Here is a 22,289-nt window from a genome sequence, read left to right as displayed (position 1 = left end):
CAGCCTGCCCTGCGGGGAGGTTTTTCTGGGGAAAAAGGGGAGGAGGGCGCATAAGAGATGCTGCCTTGAGCTTCTGAAAAAGGAAGGCCCCTTACAAAGGGGCAGGCGCTCACCATCTTGACCTTTTCGACCTTCCCCGCAGATGCCTCTGAGGATGCCAAAGGAGGTGCTCAAAAGCCAAGGACAGTTGAACGGGATGGGCCATTTCAAACTGCGGAGGAGCAATTGCATGGCAGACCCCCAACCAGTTTCTTGCAGCAAGCAAGACCCCCCCCAGCAGGGTTTCCTTCTCCTGAATGCCAGATTTCTCCTTGCCAGGTGGGCCAGTGTGTTCCCACAGAAGGGAGCTCAGACCCCCATAAACCATTAGGCTTCCCCTCTGAGCCTCCTTCTGCTCCCTCAAAAACAGATCCGCTTTTCACTCCTCTGAGTTGGGGTCACCAAAATTGCTTCGGTCCTCAGCAAAAAGGCCCCCCCAGCCAACGAGCCACTTGAGAAGGAAAGCCGGAGCAAGCGAGGGGCAAGCGATCTTGGTTCGCCCTGCACATTAGTGGCGCCCCAACGAAGAAGACTCTGCTCCAAGAGGCAAATGTGTCGCTTCATCTTGTGCTTCACTGGCCACGGGAAGGATGTTCGGCCAGCAATGATGGCTTGCCCGGGTGCGTCGCATTATTAAAAGAGCAGAGCAATTTAATCCGGGTCTAGGGGACAGGGTGCAGTCCTGCAGGACACTCGGGATGGGGCACCTGGATCCAGGGAAGGTTGGCTTTGAGACTCCCGGATGCCAAGGGGTGGCACAAGATTCCCCTGGTTCCCAGGCGCGGTAGGACAAGAATCGTGTTAGTCTGTTGTGGCAAAAAATCGGGAATCTGGTAGCACCTTTTCCCATGAACCAGTTTTATTCGAAGGCACTCAAGAAAGCTGAGAAAATCTCTTAGTCGGAAAAGGTACCACCGCACCCCTGATAGTTCAGTTCTTGGAAGGACCCTTTCTCCAGGTTTGCAAAATACCCTCAACCGAGACTAAATCAGTGGAGACAGGGCACTTTGCAAAACTCCTCCGACAGTCAGGTGTGAACATCAAATGTTGTTTGATTCAAATGGCACGTGAGCACCTCTGATTTAAAGACTGGAGATCTCCCTTCCCCAAACACTGCCTTTCGGTGTAGATCCTGGAATTCCTAGCATTTCTAATCAACGAGGCCAAAGGATCCCCGGCTCTGAGCCTGGGAACCAAGATCCCTGACCGGCTCTCCGTGAGAACTTAGCAGGATCCGCTCTCCCAAAGGGGTTGCCCAATTTCAAGTGGGAAACAACTGAATACCCGACTGAAAAAATAATAGTTAATTTCAGGGAACAGGAAGGACAAACCTAATGAACCAGGCTGAGTTTTAGTCCTCCCCCTCCGCTCCTTTGGGGACAGCGATCCACTGCCCCTTTCTTGATCCGAGCCTCCCCCCCTCAAATGGGATGATCCTGGTTGAAAGCCAGGGAAGGTCCTCACCATCTCTATTACAGATTCCCAAGAAGGTGGAGAGAAACAGAAGATACGATGCTGTGGACAGCTTTGAACAGGCCTCGAATGTTCTCCCCCACTTGAGCCGGGACCCCACACCACTCTTCAACTCCAAGTCCTGGGACCCTCAGGGCTCTTGTCGGATTTGAATTGCGACGTGGGGAGAAGCAAAACCATTCCTCCCATCGGCAGGCATTGAACAATTCACACATGGTTTGGACCCCGAGAGGTGGCCGGAGAACGGAGTTTGTTGCAAGCTGAGCAAAAGAGCGTCTTCTTAGGAAAGAGCTGGTTCGGCTGGTGCTCCTTCGTTGCGTTGAACGTCTTTGCCCGTAACCGTGTCCTGAAAGCTGGAGGCTCCACCCTGCCTATCTTCAGGTGGAGTTAAAGGCAAGTCTGTTATATCTGCCCACCCCACTCGGTCCAGCCGACAGGGCATGTTGTGGACCCCACCAGTCAAGGAATTTCGCCTGGCAGGGTCTAGGAAGAGGGCCTTTTCTGCTGCAGCCCCCGCTCTGTGGAACCGTTTGCCAGCTGAGGCGTGGGCTGTCTCCACTCTCCTGGCCTTCTGAAAAGGTTTAAAAACACGGCTATGCCGGATGGCCTGGGGGCCTGAAGGGGGCTCACGTTGCTGCGGCTGGCTCGTGGGATGACGGATACTGCTTCCTAAACAGCCACTTGCTCCAATAGCAATCAAGCCCCTCGCAACAAGTCCATTCTCTCTTCCTTTCCAACTTGCAAAGCAGAGGACTTCTGGTCTCAAGGGCATCTGTTCTTTCAGTAGACCGTTCTTATCAAGTGAATGTGCAAACAATAATCTCTTATCGCAGCAAACGACTTTTCCCCTGCGGCTTCTGTGCCTTCTACATTGCAGATTCCCGAGAAGGTGGGCAAAGGAGAGAGGATGAAGATACGATGTGGTGAGTACATTTTTCCTCTGATGGAAAAAAAAAAAAACCCAGAGAAGCATTGAAGGCATCGGTTATCTTGCTGACTGTTGCCCATTTGAGAGATTATGGAACTTGAGTTGCTGGTTGGAGTCAGGAAAAACAAGAATCCTTGAGTTCACCATCGATTGCTTGGTGACTGATGCTCCACAGTTGAGCCTGAAGCAGTAGTCTTTCCCATAGTTGCTCTCCAATGGTAGGCTGTCTCTGAGCATGGAGGTTTTGCAACAAAAATCATGGCTGTGTTAACCAGGTCAGGTGAAGATCTAGCAGCTTCACTGGGAGAACATGCTAAGGCTGGTAAGCGTTACCTTTGGTTTTCTCTGCTTGGAAAACCCTGGAAACGGGTTAACTCAGTAACTGATAATAATCAATGAACACATAATCCTAGTGCATTTACTGGATCTCTTACGTTGGATTAAATCAGATGAAGATTGTGCTGGAGACCAACCCTCTGCTTTGTCAGCCTTATAGTTCAGTTTGTGGTGCCTCCAAACACATACTGAGCAATTGGTGAGCCACGTGATGCTGTAGGTAGAAATGCAATTTGGGTAACTAAAATCAAAATGTCCTGGGGATCACAAGTTGAACATGAGCCAGCTGTGTGGTACAGCTGCAAAAAAAGCAAATGCAATTCTAGGCTGCAGCAGAAGAAGATCAAGGGATGCTGTTGTTCCTCTTTACTCTGCACTGGTCAGACTGCAGCTAGAATATTGTGTCCAGTTCTGGGCACCCTTTTTTGTTGTTTCCAAAATGTTTAGGGACTTGAAAGGAAAAAGGAATAGTTGGAGATTAGCTTGGAGAAAAGAAGACTATGGAGCAATATGATAGTCAGCTTCAAGGATCTGAAGTCTATTACGAAGAAGAAAGGGCAGAATTGTTCTGATTTGTTCCAGAAGGCACTTCAGGAAACAATAGCAGATTTTGGTCAGACATTAGGGAAACATCCCTAATGGAAGAGCTGTTCCAACAGTGGAAGAGGCTGCCTTGGGAAAGGGACAGACTGTTGGAGATGCCTAAAAAAAGTCTAGAGGGCCATCTGTTGGGCATGTGGCAGGGCTCTACTCCTGCACTAGGAAAGGGTTGGACTAGATGACCTCCAAAACCTCCGACATCCAACTAGATGACCAACCTTTCTATTCTACGATTTTCCAAGCTTTGAACCATATTGGAGGAAAGAATTCTGTCTCCAGTTTGGAGCAGGAAACAAGGTGGCAATGGAGACGTCATGGTCTGTGGAAACGACGTTAGGAGACAGGAGGAAGAGCCACAGACTAGGCAGCGGTCAGATAAGCAACTGAGCCTGCAGAAGGAATGGGGGTGTGGGAAGCATCTCAGAAGGGACCCTTCCTAGTTTCTTGGACTGTAAAGGCAAAGCGGGGAGAGAGGTCCTTTCAGACTTGCAAGATTCTGTTAATGTAACCTTACAATAGAGCTGGTACTTCTGGGTGTGCTTCTGGTCTGGACTACCTTGCAAGGCTGACAGGAGCTGAACAGAGCCAGATCTGGAATCCAGTTCCACTTTGCACCCCAGTATGCTAGGAGGAAAGCACTGGTACTTTGGGAACTATGATGTTAAGGTCCAATCTTTTCAAATCTGACAGCTATCACTAATTCTTCCATGTAGCTCTGCATTGGAGAGAGAGATATTTTCTGGATTTTGGGGAAATCTGAATGTCTTGATGAACCTCACTGGAGGAACCCTGATCAAGACCGCAGATCTAGAAGAGACTCTGAAGACAGGAGCCCTTGAGTGCCCCATGATCCATGAGCTCCTTGATCTGGCCTTCTCTCCACGCTGGCCTTCTTCGTTCTTGCTGATCGTCAGTGGGGAGAACATCTGCAAAAGAGTTCCCATTTTATTTTCTCTCCAATGAAGTCAGCCTGACCCTTTTTGGCCCTTTAGCGAGTGAGATGTCAAAGAGGAGACAGTGGAGCAAATTAATACAGGAAACTATCATTAATCATCAGGGCTAGATTGTATTTATTCAAGAGTTCCGCAAGATTTTAGGAATTAAACCCTGCCGCGCGCTGCTTAAGGGGAAAGAAAAGGAGAAACTCAATCTATCATTAACATCAGTTCTACTAGGGGAGTTTAGCCTGAGTGTCGCCTCTCTGTTTGAAAAAGGCTGGAGGGCGATCTTGGGAATTGCAGACCAGCAGGGCTGACTTTAGAACCAGGTAAATTAGTTGCAAAAAATAATTAAAGATGGCACGAAACGATAAGGAAAAGCAACAGGGCTTCTGCGAAGGAAAGTCTACAGTACTTTGAGAGAGCTAACAATGCCCTGGCAGAGAAGATTTATTACTTTTCAAAAGTCTTTGATACAGGTCCTCACAAGAGGCTATTAAGAAAAGTTGGTAGTCGCAGGGTAAGAGGTAAAGAGATCTGTTATGGATTAGTCGGTAGCCCGGCGAGAGCAAAGCCAAAGCAGGCATAAATCTTCAGCGGCCAGCAACAGGAAGAGGTTCATGAGACAGGTCTCCAAGCATCCTGCGCTGGATTCCCAGATTTTAATATGCTAATCTCCTACAAAAGCAAATGATGATTAAAATCGTATCAGAAGAAGATCATTCTTCGTGGGGATGGCTGTTGGTCTTATCCAATGTTTTGAACATTTACGTGCTAGGCCAGCCTTGGGTAGCGTCTGAATGTCTCAGGAATGCTAGAATTCCCCCTGGCCCATCCAGAGGGCCCTCAGTTGGGGAACATGGCAATATCGTACCCGATATGAAAGTCGCATTGGAGGGACAAACACCTGCCACGTTTAGGGGTGCAGACTTTTGAATCACACGGGATTCTGGAGCAGGGAGCACTTGCTCCAGAGGAAGGTCAGTAAAGTGACCAGCCCCTAATGAGGGTTGTTGAGATTTGGCCTCTGGGGTTTCCGATCCCTGGCTGAGGGCTTTGTCTGGGGCATGAACTGAATCAATGGTGGGTTGCCCCTCAAACCCTGGTCGTGCAAGATAGGAATCCAGGTGCGGGAACCCTTTCCTGCCCTGAAACTCCAACAGGTGTTATAATCTATCTGCAAACCCACCAAAGCAGCAGGAAGAACTGCCTTCACACCCTGGCTGCTTCTGTACCGCCGGGGCCAACCAGGCTGCACTTCCTGGGGTCAGCCTGGGCTATTTTCAGCCTCTGGAAAATGGGGAGCAAATGTAGGAGCGAGGGGGCGTTAGTTCCGCTCTGGTCCGCGGAGATTATTCCTAAAGAAGTGGGGAGAGGATGGCACCGTTGTGGCCTGGTGGAGCGCGACATCACGGACATCAGGCAACGCTTGCAGGCTTCCAGCACTGCTTCGCTCCAGCAACAGTCTCCTAGAAAGGCCCCCGTGCTGGGGTGGCTTCCTTCGAAGCTCCAAGATGGCCCCTGCTGTCGTCCTGCACATCATGCCAGAGTGCCCAGATCCCTTTCCCCAGGAAGGGTGGGGAGCAGAACCCTGGGGAAAGGGATCCCAGCAATGATGTGTCTTTGCTTGGGGCATCTCTTCTCACCCCTTTCCTTTCTCTCCTTCCTCTCCTTCCTTCCTTCCTCCCTCCCTCCCCTCCTTCCTTTTCTTTCTCTTTTTTCCTTCCTTCCTTCCTCCCCTTTCTTCTCCCTCCCTCCCTCCCTCTCTCCCTCCCTCCCCTTTTTTCTTTCTTTCTCTCTCTCCCCCTCTTTCTGTCCTTCCTTCCTTCCCTCTCCCTCCCTCCTTCTCTTTCTTTTTCTCTTTCTCTCTCCTTACTCCTCTCTCCCTCCCTTCCTCTCCCTCTCTCCTGCTTCTCTCTCCCTGCCTCCCTCCCTCTTTCTGTCCTTCCTTCCTTCCCCCTTCTTCCTCTCTCTCTCCTCTCTCTCTATCCTTCCTTCTTCCTCTCTCTTCTTCCCTCCCTCCCTCCCTCCTTCCCTCTTTCCTTCCTTCCTTCCTTCCTTCCTTCCTTCCTTCCTTCCTTCCTTCCTTCCTTCCTTCCTTCCTTCCTTCCTTCCTTCCTTCCTTCTTTCCCCCTTCTTCCTCTCTCACTCACTCTTCTTTCCTCCCTCCCTCCCTCCCTTTTCCTCCCCTCTTCAGATTTTCCCAGACTGACTCTGGGGGGCTCACGGGTCATATCACCTGATAGACATGATGGCACGTGGTTACCTAGTGCAAATTAAAGTTTATATTATGCAAACTACCACATTCTGTGTCTTATAGACCTGGAGATTTGGGGCATGGATAATTTAAATGTTATTGTGGAACCTTAATGGCACTGGATCAATCAATAATGATGCACGAATTAGTAAAACTCTACAGGAAGTTAAGCCACATGTGTTGTTGCTACAGAAAATGCATTCAGAAAGAAATCGTGTAAAAATCATTCACACTTTGCCCACGTAAAATGGTTTTTCAGCAATGGCACCCCTAAAGCCAGAGGAGGAGCTGTTTGAATTACAAACAAAGTTTTAGGAAAACTAATTCAATGAGAGACAATGAGGGTAAATTTGTGTTTATAAAAGGGGAATTACAAGGAGAGGATCTAATTATAGGATCAATATATTGCCCCAACCGCAATCAATCGGTATTTATGCAATCACTATCGCAAAAACTAAACTCATTAAGAATTGAAAATGTCATTATAAGGGGAGACGTCAACCAAGTTCCAGATAACAAATTACATTGGTCCTCTAAAAGGGAACAGGGGAAATATGATAATTCTGAAAAATCTTGGATTGTGCTAATTTGATTGATATCTGGCGATAGAAACATCCAGATGAGAAGAATCGCATATGTTATTCAAACTGACAAATGCTATTCCAGATATTTCATGTTCTAAAACATGGTTCTAATGGCATTCTGTCAGTTAAAGTTAGTCCCATTTTAATTCTTCACCATGCACCTGTTTGGGGTCACTTTAAAGGGCACAGATCTCCTAGAAGATCAATGTCCTAGAGATTAAATACTTACAAGGAAACAGTAGAAAAGTTGAAAACAAAATTCCTGCAGGTTTTGAATTACAATTAAAAATTAATTTAATTTAATTAATTACAAGAGACGTATAAGAGGTCCTTTTCTGCAACGCTATGAAAGTATAGCAGGAATTACCGATCAGTGAAGATAGCAACCAAAAGAAAATCAGAAATATCAGAATGAAAATGCTAACTCAAGACACAGCCAAATTAGAAAAAATACATTAAAAAGGGAAGCATACTGAATTCTAAAAGAACAGAACTCCACAGTTTAGAAATAGACAAAACCGCATTCGGATTGACAAAATCTTAAATAAAAAATGTTATGAATTGAGTGACCAAAATTCCAAATTTCTTGCAAACAAATAATAATTAAAAAAAGGATTACTAGGAACCATACCTCTCCAATTAAAATTTCAGATGGGAAATTCATACACGATTCCAAAAGAATAATGGAAAGTTTTAAAGGATATTATGAAAGAAAGCAAAGGAATGGGATTTTTTTTAGAAATTAAGAATCATCTAAGAAAAATAAATATAAATAAGTTCTCAGAAGAACATTAAAATTCTCTTAATAAACCAATACCATCAGATGTAGTTGAATGGATTTACAGGATTATTGTTCAAGAAATAAGGAGATGTCATCTTGACCCATTTGTTCTGTTTAATAGCATTTTAAATAAGAAACAAACCCAAATGATTATCTTACCTAAACCAAATAAAAATTTAGTTCTTATGGACTCAAACAGCATTATTAACCAAGATGCAAAAATATTTACAAGCATATTAGCAAACAGGATGGCTAATTTTCAGCCAAAAAGTGTTCATGAAGACCAAGCAAGATTTATTAAAGTCAGATGAACTGCATACCCAATACAGAAAATTCTTAATGCTATTTAGCTAATAGCTGAGGTAAGCAACTGTCAATATTATCATTACATGCAATGAAGATATTAGACTATGGTTAACTACTATCTATGTTAATCATTTCTATTTTCTGTCTTAGAATGCATAAATTTTGGAGATCAACTTTCTAAAATAATCCAAAATCTTCAACAAAATACCAGGAGTTGTATTAGAGTTCATTTATTTTATTTTATTTATTTATTATTAAATTTATATGCTGCCCATCTCTCCCAGAGGGTGACTCTGGGAGGCTGATAGTAGTTGACGTTCCCCAAACTTTTTGATAAGAAGTGGTACTAATCAAAGATGCTGACTCGTTCCACATTCATCAGCACAGGAAATAAGAGAATGTTTGGTTAAACAAGGATTAAAAATCAATTGGGCACATTATAAAATAAATATTTTTGCTGATAATATTGTTCTGATCTCATCAATCCCTCTTAAGGTGTTCACCAGAATTATGGACATTTTCACAAATTTGGGCAAATTAACAGGTTTTAAATATTAATTTTTCTATGACAGAATTTCTGTATTAAATACACCTATGTCAGTGCAAAACATTTTAAGCAAATCATCAGGAATAAAAATCTGTACGTACTTTTTCAGATATCTAGAGGTTTCAATTTCTAAAAAGTAGGATAAATTATTTCTGTTGAACCCCAAACCCTTACTGAATCACTCAGGAAACTGGAAGAGTGGCCAAAATTAAAATGACCATGCTCTGGTACAATAGCAGCAATAAAAATATCACTGCTTCCTTGCTTTTACATATTTTCCAAACAATTCCTATATATACTCCTGAAGATAGTATTAATAAATGGCAGAAAATGACTAGCAAATGTACAGATACTGTCAGAAAAGAAAGAATAAATTCAAATATTCTCTATAACAACTTCAAGGAAGAGAGCCTTGGAACTCCACATATAAATCTTATTATGATTTCAGAAGACTTAATAGCTTTGCCAAAGATGAAATGTATAAATATACCGCAAGCAAAACTTAAGCACTTCTTTGCCAAAAGCACTCATAAAGAACTGAAATATATTCAAAATCCATTTCTTCTGAATATGCTCAAAATTTGGAAAAGTTGAGAACCCTAAATTAACTCCACACTCATCACACTATCAACCTTTTATATTTCATGATGCCTTTTATGAGGAAGATATAGTTAAACAGTATCAGGGTTGGAAAATGAAAGGACTTCATTATTTAAACACGAATTATATGGTAGGGACATTCCTATCACACTAATCCATAAGGCCGTTTGCTTGGTTTTGACTGGCTGGGGATACTGCAGGAATCAAGTGGCAATTTAAAAAATAATGTTGCACGCATGCTTAGATTTACTGTACCAAATTTCATTTTTATGGAACAAATTACAATTTTATAACAATCAGAATTCACAGGCTTCATAATGCTGGAACACAAGGAAGTTGTATATTAATTGCACATCTACTTCTGCGGACCTTTAATATGCCATTCCTCATAGGGAGCTCTTTTAAAATCCTCTCTATCAACTAAAGTGGGGATTCTGGATTATTCAGGGGTGCAAAACTGTTCAACATTTGCTATTTTTAAGGGTAAGAACACTGAAGGAGTCATGGCAGACTAGTTTCATCCCATCTTTTTGATCAGCTCATTTCCTTAGCAGACCGCGGGAATGCTGGTGACATAATATATCTTGATTTCAGTAATCCATTTGGCCCAGAACCCATGACATGCCGATGACAAGGCTGGCTCGAAAATTGTACCTCGGGGCACCTGCATCTGAGGGGCCCCAAGCATTGGTGTCTTCAGCCTTTTATAATTTTACGCTGGAGGGTTTGCTTGCCAAATTTCCAAGGGACACAATCATCCGGGAAGGAGAGCTTACGGTACTCGCTAAGGGGCATGACCTGAAAAATAAGGCCTACGTAAGGGATTTTATTAGGAAAAACGCATCCCGTGCACAGGTCCACACGTGCGGTTGGAACACGTGCAGCTGGAACACTTGGATTCCCAGCCTCCAGAGCTCCCCAGTTTACCGTTAGGAAGCAGCGCGGTGCAAAATGCTGCTGCCGAAAGAGCCCCACGCGATCCCCCCTGGAAGCATCCAACGAGGACACGAGATCCAGGGAGCCTTCCAATCACAGCCATCCCGCCGCCACGAGACTCGCATTCCAGGAGGCGGGATCCCGGGGGAAGCCTCTGGCCAATCAGAGCGCCGATCCACTCCGGCCTTTTCCAGGTGGTAGGTGCGCCCCCTTGCGCCTCGGCCAATCAGGAGCTTTGTTTAGGGTTAGCGGGCCGATGAGGGCGCGGTTGCCTGTCAAGGAGACCGGCGAATGAAATTGCTCGCTGGGCTTTCGCCCCGCCTCTCTGGTCGTTCGCGCTCTCCTTTCCCCCTCCTTCCTCGAACACCTCTGAGCCGCGCTACCGGTGCTTCCCGCTATTTGCGTCACTGACTTTTCCCGCCCCTCCCTTCCCTCAGACCCTCTTCAGTTGCCTATTGGCTGCTGCGGCTGCCATTACACGACTGTTCTCCCTCAGCGCAATTCGATTCGCTACTGTCCCTCGCTCAGAATTCGCGAGGGCCTCCTCCTTCTCCCTCCTCCTTTCATCATAGCTGTCCTAGCGCTTCCGATACACCTCCCCTCTTTTTTCCCGCCCACTTGTCAAGCCACCTGTCCATAAGTCGGCGTGGTTGCCAGTCAGGCCCATCCTCTCGTTTGGCCCGCCTCTGCACAGCGCCAGTTGGGCGAGATCAGCGCCAGTCCCGCGGAGAAGCCAATGGGAGCCGCGGGCGTGTGTGAGGGAACGTGAAGGGAAGAAGGGGGTGAAGGCAGCGAGCGCGCGGCGGCGGCCGGCCCGGTGGAGGTGGTCGTTGTGAAGGCAGGCAGGCAGGCAGGCAGCGGCCGCCCGAGCAGCGGCGAGGCCGCGGGGGACGAAGGGGGCGACGGCCGCCGGAGCGGCGGGCGGGAGCGGAACCGGAAACAGGAGGAGGAAGGGGCGGGGGCAGCGGGAGAGGCGGCGACAGCGACGGCAGCAGCAGCGGCGCGCGCGCCTGCCTGGATCCTGGTCGCGAGGAGGAGGCGGCGGAGGAGGATGTGGCGCGCGGAGGGGAAATGGCCGCCGAAAACAAGCCGGAAGGTGAGCGGGCGCGGCGGCGGGGCCGGGCGGCCTGAGGGAAGCCCGGGCGGACCGACGGACTGACTGAGGGGACCCGCGGGGGCGCGCATGCGCGGCCCCTCCGGAATTGCCGCCTCCTCCTCCCGCTGCTCGCCTTCCCGCCCTTCGCCGAGGGGCGCCCGTCCCTCGGGGGCGCGGCGCCGGCTCGGCCTCCGGACCGAAAGTTGGGAGGGGCGGGCCGGGGGCGCCTCCCGGGTGGGGGGCGGGGCGCGGCGGCGGCCGGCCGGCTGGCGAGAAGCCCCTCCCTGCCCGCCCGCCTCTCTCGCGCGGCGGCGCTGCTCGCCCGTCCCGCGGGGCGGCCCGGCGTCGGCCGTGCGCGGCTGCCTGGCGACCGAGCGACCCTCCCTCTCCCCCTCCCTCCGGGCTCGGCCACCTGTTCTCGTGGCCCGGCAGCGCCGCGAAAGTCCTCCCGGGCTGGGTCGGTGCCTCCCCGCGGCGGGGCGCTGCTGGCGCGGGTGGGCCGGGGCGGGCGCGCCCCGGGACCGGCCCGGGGCCGACGGGCGAGCCCCCTCGCTGCCTTCGGAGTTGGGGACCCCCGCCGACGGGAAGGGCTGCCCGCTGGCCGCTTCTTGGCAAGGGCAACGGAGCCCCGCTGTCCTCTGGCTGCGTGGCGAGGAACGCGGGCGAAGTGAAGTGCTTGGCCGAGGGTTTGATGCCACCTCCAGGGGTCACCCGAGGGGGGAAAGCGTGCGGGAATGGAGGAGTGGAGCCCCCCCATTGGCATCATAACACTCAAGGGCACGTCCTGCTCCAGTGAAACGTTTGGTCCACGGCTGGGCCATCTGAGGACGGTGCCTAAAATTCCCCGTAGGGGGGAGCAGGGCACTTCCTCATGGCAGCTCATGGGAGTATTAGGAGTTGGGGTTCAGAGAGGAGGCACGGCGTTGCTGCTGGGAGCTGGGAGTCCAGGGTACAGGTTGACCTACGTCTGGACCTGTAAAGAAAAACCAACACAATGTGCAATTTAAAAATCACTCTGTACCTTTTCAGTCCCTTATACATGCTCCTCAGTACCTTTCTCGATGAAGCGTAGTACTATACAGAAATATCTGTGACCGGTTGTTCCTTCCTAGATGGAGAAGGGGAAATAATTGACATTGATGCAGTCGCGTGCGTGCATGTGTCTGTGTGTCTGTGTGTAATGATTTTCTCTATATACATATGATTTGGGTTCATTATTGGCCTATATACAGTGCTTTCGATATAATGCCTTTTTTTTTTTTGCTCCCTGTGCATGTATTCTGTGCGTAGAGTATAAACCTAGTGAGAGCAGGGACTGACACCTTCATTTTATTTCTGCTTCTGTTTCCTGATGTAAATAGTTGAGAGAGGGCAAATATTGTAATGGTTGATTGCGCTTTCATTCCATCCACACTGGGCAGCGGTTTTGGTTCTCCTACATATCTACCAATCCTTGCTGGTATGGTCTAAATGCTGCTGAACTGTATGTACCCTGTAGTTACGCACCTCACTTGTTGGCAACGTGTTGGTGATCTTATGTGGAGGACTGAACCTATTTCCCGCTATTTCCTGAAGGTATCCATGCAAACTGTAACTGTGGAGTAATCTGTTCAGGTGCTTCAGAAGTGAGGGAGAAGGGGTGAATGCTGTCATTGTAGGTGTAGCTTTTAAAATGGGCATAGATGGTCCTGGATTGAGTTCCTGCCATCTGCAAAGTTGGCAGAATCCCTTTGGCTACTAGAGATTTTTGGAAAGCCTTGACAGGTTTTCAGGAGCCAGAAGACTTTTTTTTTTAGCTAGTGCAAGAACATAAGTCAAAGCAAGATGGGTTGAAGGACTAGGACAGCTTCACATGTGGAAATTTCTGTTCATCATAGAAACTTAACATGGTTAACATAGGCTGTTGGCAAATCCTGCCTCTTTTTCATACTGGATTTCTCCTGAAAGAGCCTGCAGAATGAATTAGGATATGAAATATGCCTCATTTCTGAAAGGAGGTTTTTAAAAAACAATCTTTCTTGTAAAAAATGAGAGTTCATCTTCTGGGTTCCCTTGCTTTTCAACTGGTACATAGAAGTTGCCCTATTGAGCAATATTTCCATCTCCTTCCTCCTGTAAAGTTAAATGTGTGTACTTATTGATTGGAAAGATCAGTAGATGTTCGTAGTTGTAGATGGGCTTAATCAACACTCGCGTTTGTCCTTGTTTGCTTTGTTTTATCTCACCTAGGGCAATACTACGTATTTATAACATCTTCAGGAACGTGTTTGTATTAGTTGCCTCTGTCCTACAAAATATTTGGAATAGCTATTGGTAGAAGAGCTTCCGCTCTTTTCAGTTCATGATGAGTATGGGGAGATGTTTTGACCCAAGTCATTTTTAGAGCAGTTGATGTGCTAGTAGCTAAAGCCTTGAGCTGAAAATAACCTAGTGCCTGAAAATGGTAATGAAAATAATACGGTAGGGACATTGTAGTCATCCCTCAACCTCCTGGCCTCTATTTCTGCTGGAGATGATGGGGGTAGGAGGTCAAGATATCTGATGGGCACCAAATTGAAGAAAGCTGGGATGTGAAAGTCATAAGCAGCTGTGGATCTGAAGTCTGTTTGTTTTGGATATTGAAAAAAACTCTCCTTTTTAACTGAGAACTTGTGCTGTTTCACTGAAGAAAATACCAGCAGGCCTTATAAAATGAAGTTGTCACGTTCTCTAATCCACATCTCCCTCCCGTTTGGTATCATATTAATCATATGCTTTGAAATAGTTTTGATCGGAATGAAAGGCTTTCTATCCCAGACTAAAGTAATACATCAGTTATTTTCTTGGTATAGGCAATAATAGAACAATACATTTTAGAACAATGTTATATAATTCAAAGGAATTTTGTTGCATTATTCAAAGCATATGAAACTTTTGTTTGATGTAAAATAAGGCTGATGAGAGTTCAGATTTGTCTTTGAATTAATGCATGCTGATAATTGTTACATTTATGAGTGAAACAGGTAAATCCTGAAAATTACTGGTGAAAGTTCCCCAAAGAGTATAGTTTTGAAATTCAGAAGCAACAGCTTTTAGTTCATATCCACAAGGGGGTAGTGATGTACTGTTGGAGATATCTGTAATGGAAATATTAGCAGATTCCTTTAAAAATACAGATTGAGGTAGTATATTTGACTGTTCACTTAATGGCTTTTTAAAATAAGTTTGTAAGTAAACCTTTTAAAGGGTTAAATGTTCTGGGTTTATTTAAGCTGTAGAACAGTTGACGGTTCAGTGTTCTTCCTCTGTTTGAAGACATGACTCCATGCACATTTGCCAATTTGTCAATTACAACCAAAGTTGCCTTTTTGCATATTGCGTTTCAGGACTTCAGAAGTAATAAAATAGAAAGTGACTTACTGGGGAGAAGTGTCCAAACTTCAACCATAGGGGTGCAATAATAGATCCATGTAAGAAGTTGGTGGTGCGTGCTGCTGAGATTAAAAATCAGGGCCCAGACGTAAAAAATAACCCATAGGTTGTGATTTTCTTTCTGTGGCAGTTTTTCAGTTATTTGCATAACCTTGTGAGGAACATTATCCTCTTATTTCTGAACATAGGTAGGGCTGAAAAAATTATTCACCTTTAGTACTTGCCATCAACTTTTTCACTAAGTAAAATAACACTGAGTGCAAATTCCATATAACATCGACTGGAGCTTGCATGAGACTGCCTCAGCAGTCCCAGATGCTATATCCGTGTTTCTCAACCGTGGCAACTTTAAAATGTGTGGACTTCAACTCCCAGAATTCCCTAGCCAGCAAGCTGGCTAGAGAATTCTGGGAGTTGAAGTCCACACATCTCAAAGTTGGTAAGGTTGAGAAACACTGTGCTATACTGTTTACCCACTAATGTACAAATAAGGATTAGGAGGTTAAAGTGATTGGACAAGGAAGGCTGTTGAGAACTTTTCCAAAGGTTTGTAACTTCTAGTGCTCTGAGAAGATGCTCTGTATATTGAGCATACAGTGTAGGCCAATGTAGGGTTTTTAAAAGTAATTTTGAGCTACTGCTTTGATACCTTTAATTCATTATTTCTGAATGTCCATATTATTGGATCTATCAGGTTTCAGGATGTGTATATCCTCGCAGTAAGAATGATGTCAGTTGGGATAATATAACTGAAACAGGGTAAGCGGAGAGTGGTAGTTGTACCTTTCAAGCTTTTAGATAGATGCTCAGTCGCAATTTTTCCTATTTGAAAAGTCATTTTGTTGTAAGGTAAAAATTGAGTCAACCTTGCTGATTTCATGGGCACATCCATATAATTTTCTTAGTAGCAATTCAGAAATAGTTTCCTCTTGGTTCCTTCTAGGATGTTTTCAGCTTCCCAATTTAGTCTGTGAAGACCTGAGTGGTCTTCTGATGACAAACCAGATCTCACTCTGCTTCGCTTCCAAGCCCAGAGGTGATTAGGTAGGTGCTCTCAACCTCCTGAGGCTGTCCTACAACAAGTTTTAACTTTGAATAACAAATTATTGTTATTTAAAACAAATGAATTTCATGCAGGCTAATAGTTGCAGTGTCTTTGAACAATGCGTTAAGCTTCATGTTGGTAAAAAGCTTCAGCTGTTAACATGTTAAAGCAATACTGTTTGTTCCTACAGTTTAGTACTAAGGCAGACTCATTGCAAGCACTGGTTTCCATCCTGTTGTTTCCTCCTGTTATGATAACTCTCTCATGCTGATGGTCATCTGAAATGTCCCAACATGGTATTTTTTTTTTCTAGTAGCTGTAAACACTAGCTATAAAATGAATTTGAAGGATGGTATTAACACCTACAAAATAAGAAAGAATAAAATATATTCCTTATGAACTTTATTTCTTGAATACCCTCTGGGCATGCTACTTCTCATTACTTTTTTCCCTGTACTTGCCATATTTCAAGTTTTGTTTCTTTGAAAGAGAGAGAGAGAGAACATCATATCCTTGGTATTATCATTCTGTGGCTAAGTGAAACCAAGTTTATTACATAATCTTAAATGGGTTACACTGTCTTTACAGAAGCTCAAGTTGTTCTAGACAATGGATAGTCATTTTTTCTACACTTAGTAAATATTTGTCGTAATTGCAGTGAGCTGATCTTATGAGTGTTCTTGCTTTCTCTCTTTTCCTGGAGAAATACAGCAAAGTGTCTACTGCTTAATCATATGATACTTAACCTCTGTCAAAAGTATAAAAGGAGCCATTTCTCTTTTAATGATTGCACAAAGACAAGGTTTTCACTAGTTGTTTATAATTGGAGATGCTGTTCCAGTTAACTTATAAAACTTAGTGTTTAATAACCTCTGGACTTAACTGTGTGTGAAATCAAGTGGCCTGACCTCAGAAATACAATTCTGTCTCTGTACTGTATTGTAAACTATGGACTATATAACTACGATACAATGGTAGCACAATATAGTGGTTTAGAAAAGCCCTCACGGTGTGTAGGATTTCTCCATAGAGCTAGGCAGATAAGCTGGCAGTAAGCGTTGGCCTGTCCAAAAGATAGGATGCTGAATGTTACAAACTCATCCTATTCCACTTGCTGTTTTACCACTAAAGACCGTGTTATGGAACCTGTTCAGGGAGCGAGGTGCTTATTAATTGAAGCCTTGATAAGATGGCAAGGAGAGACGTTTTTATTGAAACACAACAGATTATTCTTATCCTATTTTCATAGTTAGAACTTTGGGTGTTTCTGCAAGAAAAGTACCTGTGTGCCCAGTGAATGTTCCCATGAGTGTGTGAAGTTTGGTTTTTGCTTCTGTTCTAATACAGTACTGAAATGCATGCTAGAAGACCCTGTTTTAAAGAGGTTTTTCTGTCATCTTTTCTGCCAAAAAGAAAAGCTTAACTGCAGATGTTTGCATTTTCTGCACCCTTTCCTGAGTGTACATTTCCTGGTGTATCTTTTACAAGTAATTTTCCACAGTAAAATGCAGTTTTGTGCATTCTTTTCTGTAATGTGTGTAATTTTGGACTATTTCCCCCTAATACACAGTTTTTTAGCAAGCTGAATTGTGAATTTTTGAAATATATGCATTTTGATGTTCATGGGCCTTTTGGGTTTTCAGGAATCCAACATTTTGATGCAAGCATTTTCTCATATCTTTTACAGTATTGCCAAGCAGCGACAACATGGAAAAATACTGTGGTAGATTTTATGAGTTAAAACCCTTTTCCTAAGCTGCCAGTTAAAAGATTTGCTTGGATTGTGAAGCATTTGGGGCTTGTGTCTTTTATTATGATCTAGGGGGAAAAAAGAATATTATACTTGGATACAAGGGACAGTTTAGGTGACATGTGACTACACTTGCCTGGTGAGTAGATTTTTTTTTAAATTGAATATCGTACAGATTTGAAACAGCTTATTGCTGTGTTCTGGCAAAATTGAGCAGTTGCACTGAAAGATGAAGATCTTGGTAGCAATTTAAAGCTAAGGGAGAATGTAGGCTGACTGTATTCCAGAAACTGTAGTGGTAAAACCGACTTCAGAGGGCTGAGGCATTTGATACAGAATCAGATATTAGGATTAAGCAGCTGCTTTGTGTTCAGTTGAAGAAAGAGAAAACAGTGTCTTTTCCCAGGTTCATTTGGCAGTTGCAGAGGGCAGCCATGTGATCCTGGGAAAAGATGTGGCTGCTTTGAAGGATTGCTAATAGAGAGTATGTCCTGTGTGGCTTCAAACCACCTTCTTGGAATTTGGTCCAAAGAACTGTACAGCCATACTAAATCTACTGAGATTTTAATTTAAAGACAGTATTTCTTTAAACGATCTCTGCTTGTATTATTTGATGAACAGAAGGCCTTATACATAGAGGAGAATATGCGTAGCTCAGGGTTGAACTGTGGAGTCCTTGGGGTTCTCTGAGCTTGGCTGTTTTCTTGCAAACGTTTCATTACCTGTCTAGGTAACATCTTCAGTGCTAGAATAGAGTGGAGTTTGCTCTCTGTTTATATACAGTGGCTTGCCCTGCCAGTGTATATAAACAAACTCCACTCCGTTCTAGCACTGAAGATGTTACCTAGCCAAGTAACAAAACATTTGCAAGAAAACAGCCAAGCTCAGAGAACCCCAAGGACTCCACGGCCTTACACATGTTGGAATCTGAGCTTTGAAGAGAATTTCTTGTGATTATCTGATTTGATTCCCTTCTCAAAAGGTAGTACATAACTGATACTGTGGAAGAGGCTCTGAACTTTGATGCTATTGACTGCCCAGATGCTGGGGATGGCAAATCGTTGACAGAAAGATCTCTACCGTGGAGTGCGATGTTAGCTGACCTGCCATCAGTCTTTTTTACATGGTTGCCAGCTTGCAAAAAGTACCCTATTCGAGCTATAAATAGCTTTTGGAGAAGGTTAGCGAATTTTAAAAATGAAAATATGCTCCTTTTAGGGAATGAAGTCTTTGCAATTTGAATAAGTTCATCAACGTGGGCTGCGCAAGCACTCAGAATGCTTCACCTATACTGTATGTGGAATCAAGAACAATGCACCTCTTCATATCATTAAAGCATCCTTACCTTATGCAAGGTTTGTGTGGCTGATTTGATTGTTGGTCAGGGCTTCCTCATGCATGGGCACACACACAACTTGTTTGCTGAAGGCTGCTTTAACAATTTGGAAGAGAGATGCTTTGTTTGCCCTTGTGTATTATGAAACCTATCCAAATATTTCGGACAGTCCTATTATCAGCCAGAACTGGCACAAACTCTTAGGTAGGTTTTGAAAATTACAGAATTCAAGGTTTTGAATGAAAAGGGATGGAGATTCTGCACATTTTTTCCCCTAGGAAGTCAATATTCACGTTTTTGTACTTGAGAATACTCTCACATGGTGCATAATTTAGGGTTTTGGTTCCAGTGTTTGGCAATTAGAAAGCTATTTAGTCCTGAATGACTTCAAGACAACTTGCTTGTTTTTTCATAACCTGTCAGTTCTTTTCAATACAGTATCCCATTTTGAAATGATTGCATTGGTGAAAAATGGCAAGTTCCCTGCTGTAGATGATCAGGGATGGGAATGAAAGCCCATCATTCTGAATATGTGCAGTGATGTGGGCTTTTTTTAAAAAAAATTGAATTGGAAAACTTACCTGTGCTGATTAGGATAATTTTAGTTTTCATCTGATTTTTTTTCTGGTGTAGATTATCTTATGCCTATTAGGTAATTTGTAGCTATTTTCCTCCTTTGCATAGGAAAAATTGGATGGAGTGTTTTAGCCGAAAGAAAACCTTGAAAATTTTCCACTTTGCATTACTGGATAAGTGGCAGACGAGGAACAGAATTTTATTTTAACTTTGGCAGAGCCTAGTTTTTCAATGCACATATTTGTGCAGCTATTTAGAATACTGTTTAGAGAGATATTGTTGCCTCATCTGAAAAATTATAATGAGCAGCCAATGTGATAAAAGACTTTGAAGGCGTTTCATATCAGGGAAAGGCTAAAGTATTTGAGGTGATATTTGATGAGGAAAGATTTTATAACATTATGCAAAATGTGGATATAGACTTATCTCCCTATCTTACAATATTAAAATACTAGAATATGAGGTTGATAGGTAGCTGATTCAGTTTGGTCCAGGGAAAACTCATTTGTTGCGCTTTGCATAATTAACTTACAGGATTCACTGCTACCAGATGCAGGATGGCTACTAACAGAGATTGATATGTAAGGAAATGAGACAAATTCTGGGTAGTAGTGGCCTAATTAATTGCTCTTCATTGAATCACAAATAGTGTCCTAAATAGATTGCAATCTAATTTACCGCATTTATCTGACTTCAGTTTAGTAAATAAAGCAAGCAAACAAAAAATGCTATCTTAATTTTCTATGCTGCATAAGTCTCTCAAAATATATTTCCATTATCCAGACTATTTGAACTAAAATTCTGAGTTAGCAAAGCATATTTAATATGGCTAAAGTATTTTTTTTTAAATCAAAGCATCACCTAGAAATTATTAGACCACTTGTGAACACTTTTAAACCAGGCAATTCATTACATTACTTTATGAAAAGGAAAAAAAAAAACTTTAAACCTGTTAATTGTAGCATGTCCAAAGAGCTGTGTGTAAAATACTGAGATATTTCATAGATAATGCTAATAGTTTAAAATGTTATTTACAATAAGGAAATTCCCAGTTTGACCATTCCATTAAGAAATGGAAATGAAAACATTTTGGTAGACAAAGTAGTAGAATATTTTTCTGCCTTATATCATCATCTGTTTTATTTGATCGTATACAGAGGGTCCTATCCTCTTTGCTGACTTCCCAGAAGTTTTTAGAACTGTATGTTTTTGTGAAAGATTCCTTTATTGGTTTAGGATTGGATTTGTATAAGTGCCGGTGGCATTGGCTGACACTGTTTAGGATTGCAGTCTGTTTTCTTGGTGTTTAAAGGGACTACTTTAGCAAAAATCTTATTAATCTATCCATGCTTTGGTGTAGATTGAGATCAAGGAGATTGAGCTTTAACAATTGCTTGAGAGTATGTAAGTAACAGGAACCTTTTCCTCTAAGTGTGAGATCTCTATCAAAAAAATCTTATTTGGGGGCCAAGTTCAGGGTTCAAGGGTTGTTGTGGAAGTAGGCTAGAGTGAGTTTCAGAGAAACTGAATGTTGGTCTTCCATAGTCCAATATAGAAAAAGTACAATCAGGTAATATTCTGCTTTTCTTCAGATTGGAAATGAAATGTGCAGGAAAGCCATACTGAAACCTGGTTGGTTTGGTGCAGGTTGTGATGGAATCTGCAGCAATAGTAGCCTTTATGTTGGGAAATGCCTGTGCCAGATGGCTGGCGATGCCCTTTTGTGAAAGTGTTTTCCAAGTGAAGGGAAAGTATAAGGGATTAATTCACTGATGTTTTCTGTGGAATAAGTAAGATACTGGAACAAATCAGCTAGCTTAGTGCTGTTACACAACTGCTCTGGGTATAGCAAATGGTAAAACTTAGATCTCTCCAGGTCCCTTGACCCCTCCAAGTCTGTGACTGGGTTGGTTAGTGGGGGTTGGATTACAAGGGTAATTTCCAATTATAAAGCAGACCTTCAAGCCCTCCTTTCCCAGTCAAGCAGTTCACATAATTGCCACCGCAGGGCCTTTGGTAACACTGGAGCTTTGGAGAAACAGATTGGAACCAAAGCTTTATGGGGACCCAGAGTGGGAAGAGAGTTGATTCATAAAGTGGATTCACATGCTTTGTAAATGAGAACTTGTTTTACACTTACCCTCTTCTGCCTTGTGATCCCTTTAGCTAAATATGAAGTACAACGCTAAGCCTCAGTTTGTTCTGTATTTAGGAGAAGGATAATCTCAAATTTCTTTTTGTAATACAGGTAGTACTCGCTTAACAACTATTTGTTCGGCGACCATTCGGAGTAATGGCAGCACTGAATGTATGGTACTAACGCTTGGTCCCTGAAGTTACAGCCATTGCAGCACCCCTGTAGTCACGTGATCAAAATTCGGGTGCTTGGCAGCCCACCCACACTTACAACCATGGGGGCACTTCAACTCCGCCTACTCGCCTATCTCCCCCTTATCATTGCCCTTTTAGCCCCCTGCACAGCGGCACTGGTGGTGCTGGCAGCACTGTGGCTAAAGTAGAGGCTGGGAACTTCAGCAATCTAAGCCAGCTGCTGTCACCTCTGGGCCTCTGCTTCAACTCGGGCACTGCCATTGCTGCTGAGGAGTGCTGCCTCAAGCCCTGCACCATGGCCAGCCCCACAGCGTAAAGCCCCAGCTACCCTGCGCTATGCCAGCCCTGCTGCGCCCAGCTGACCTTCACTGTCTTCTTCCTCCCACTGCTGACAAGGCGTGCCTGGCCTGGCTCTGTGC

At 44.2% G+C, this 22,289-nt stretch overlaps 1 protein-coding gene and 1 long non-coding RNA gene across 3 annotated transcripts in view; one reads left to right on the top strand and one right to left on the bottom strand.

Moving 5' to 3' along the window:
• Nucleotides 1-6,355: 6,355 nt before the first annotated feature.
• Nucleotides 6,356-11,096, bottom strand: LOC148214826 (uncharacterized). Its single transcript, XR_015797376.1, has 3 exons — nt 10,956-11,096; nt 10,317-10,597; nt 6,356-10,187 (listed from the first exon to the last, which is right to left on the bottom strand). It is a non-coding gene; the product is annotated as an uncharacterized LOC148214826 (long non-coding RNA).
• Nucleotides 11,097-11,121: 25 nt separating this feature from the next.
• The window catches only part of CAMTA1 (calmodulin binding transcription activator 1), a 690,646-nt gene continuing 679,478 nt past the window's right edge, over nt 11,122-22,289 (top strand). For both annotated transcript variants that reach the window (XM_088147580.1, XM_088147581.1), the window contains exon 1: nt 11,122-11,421. In XM_088147580.1, the coding sequence (XP_088003706.1) occupies nt 11,397-11,421 (25 nt within the window). In that variant the 5' untranslated portion in view covers nt 11,122-11,396. The remainder of the gene's footprint in view (nt 11,422-22,289) is intronic.

This window comes from Python bivittatus, unplaced genomic scaffold (assembly GCF_059951505.1).
Source record: "Python bivittatus isolate LINGU-HERP-01145 unplaced genomic scaffold, Pbiv_v1 ctg000510_np1212, whole genome shotgun sequence".
NCBI classification, from domain to species: domain Eukaryota; kingdom Metazoa; phylum Chordata; class Lepidosauria; order Squamata; family Pythonidae; genus Python; species Python bivittatus.
The sequence above is the reverse complement of the archived record's forward strand: the minus strand, read 5'-3'. Positions and strand labels throughout refer to the sequence as shown.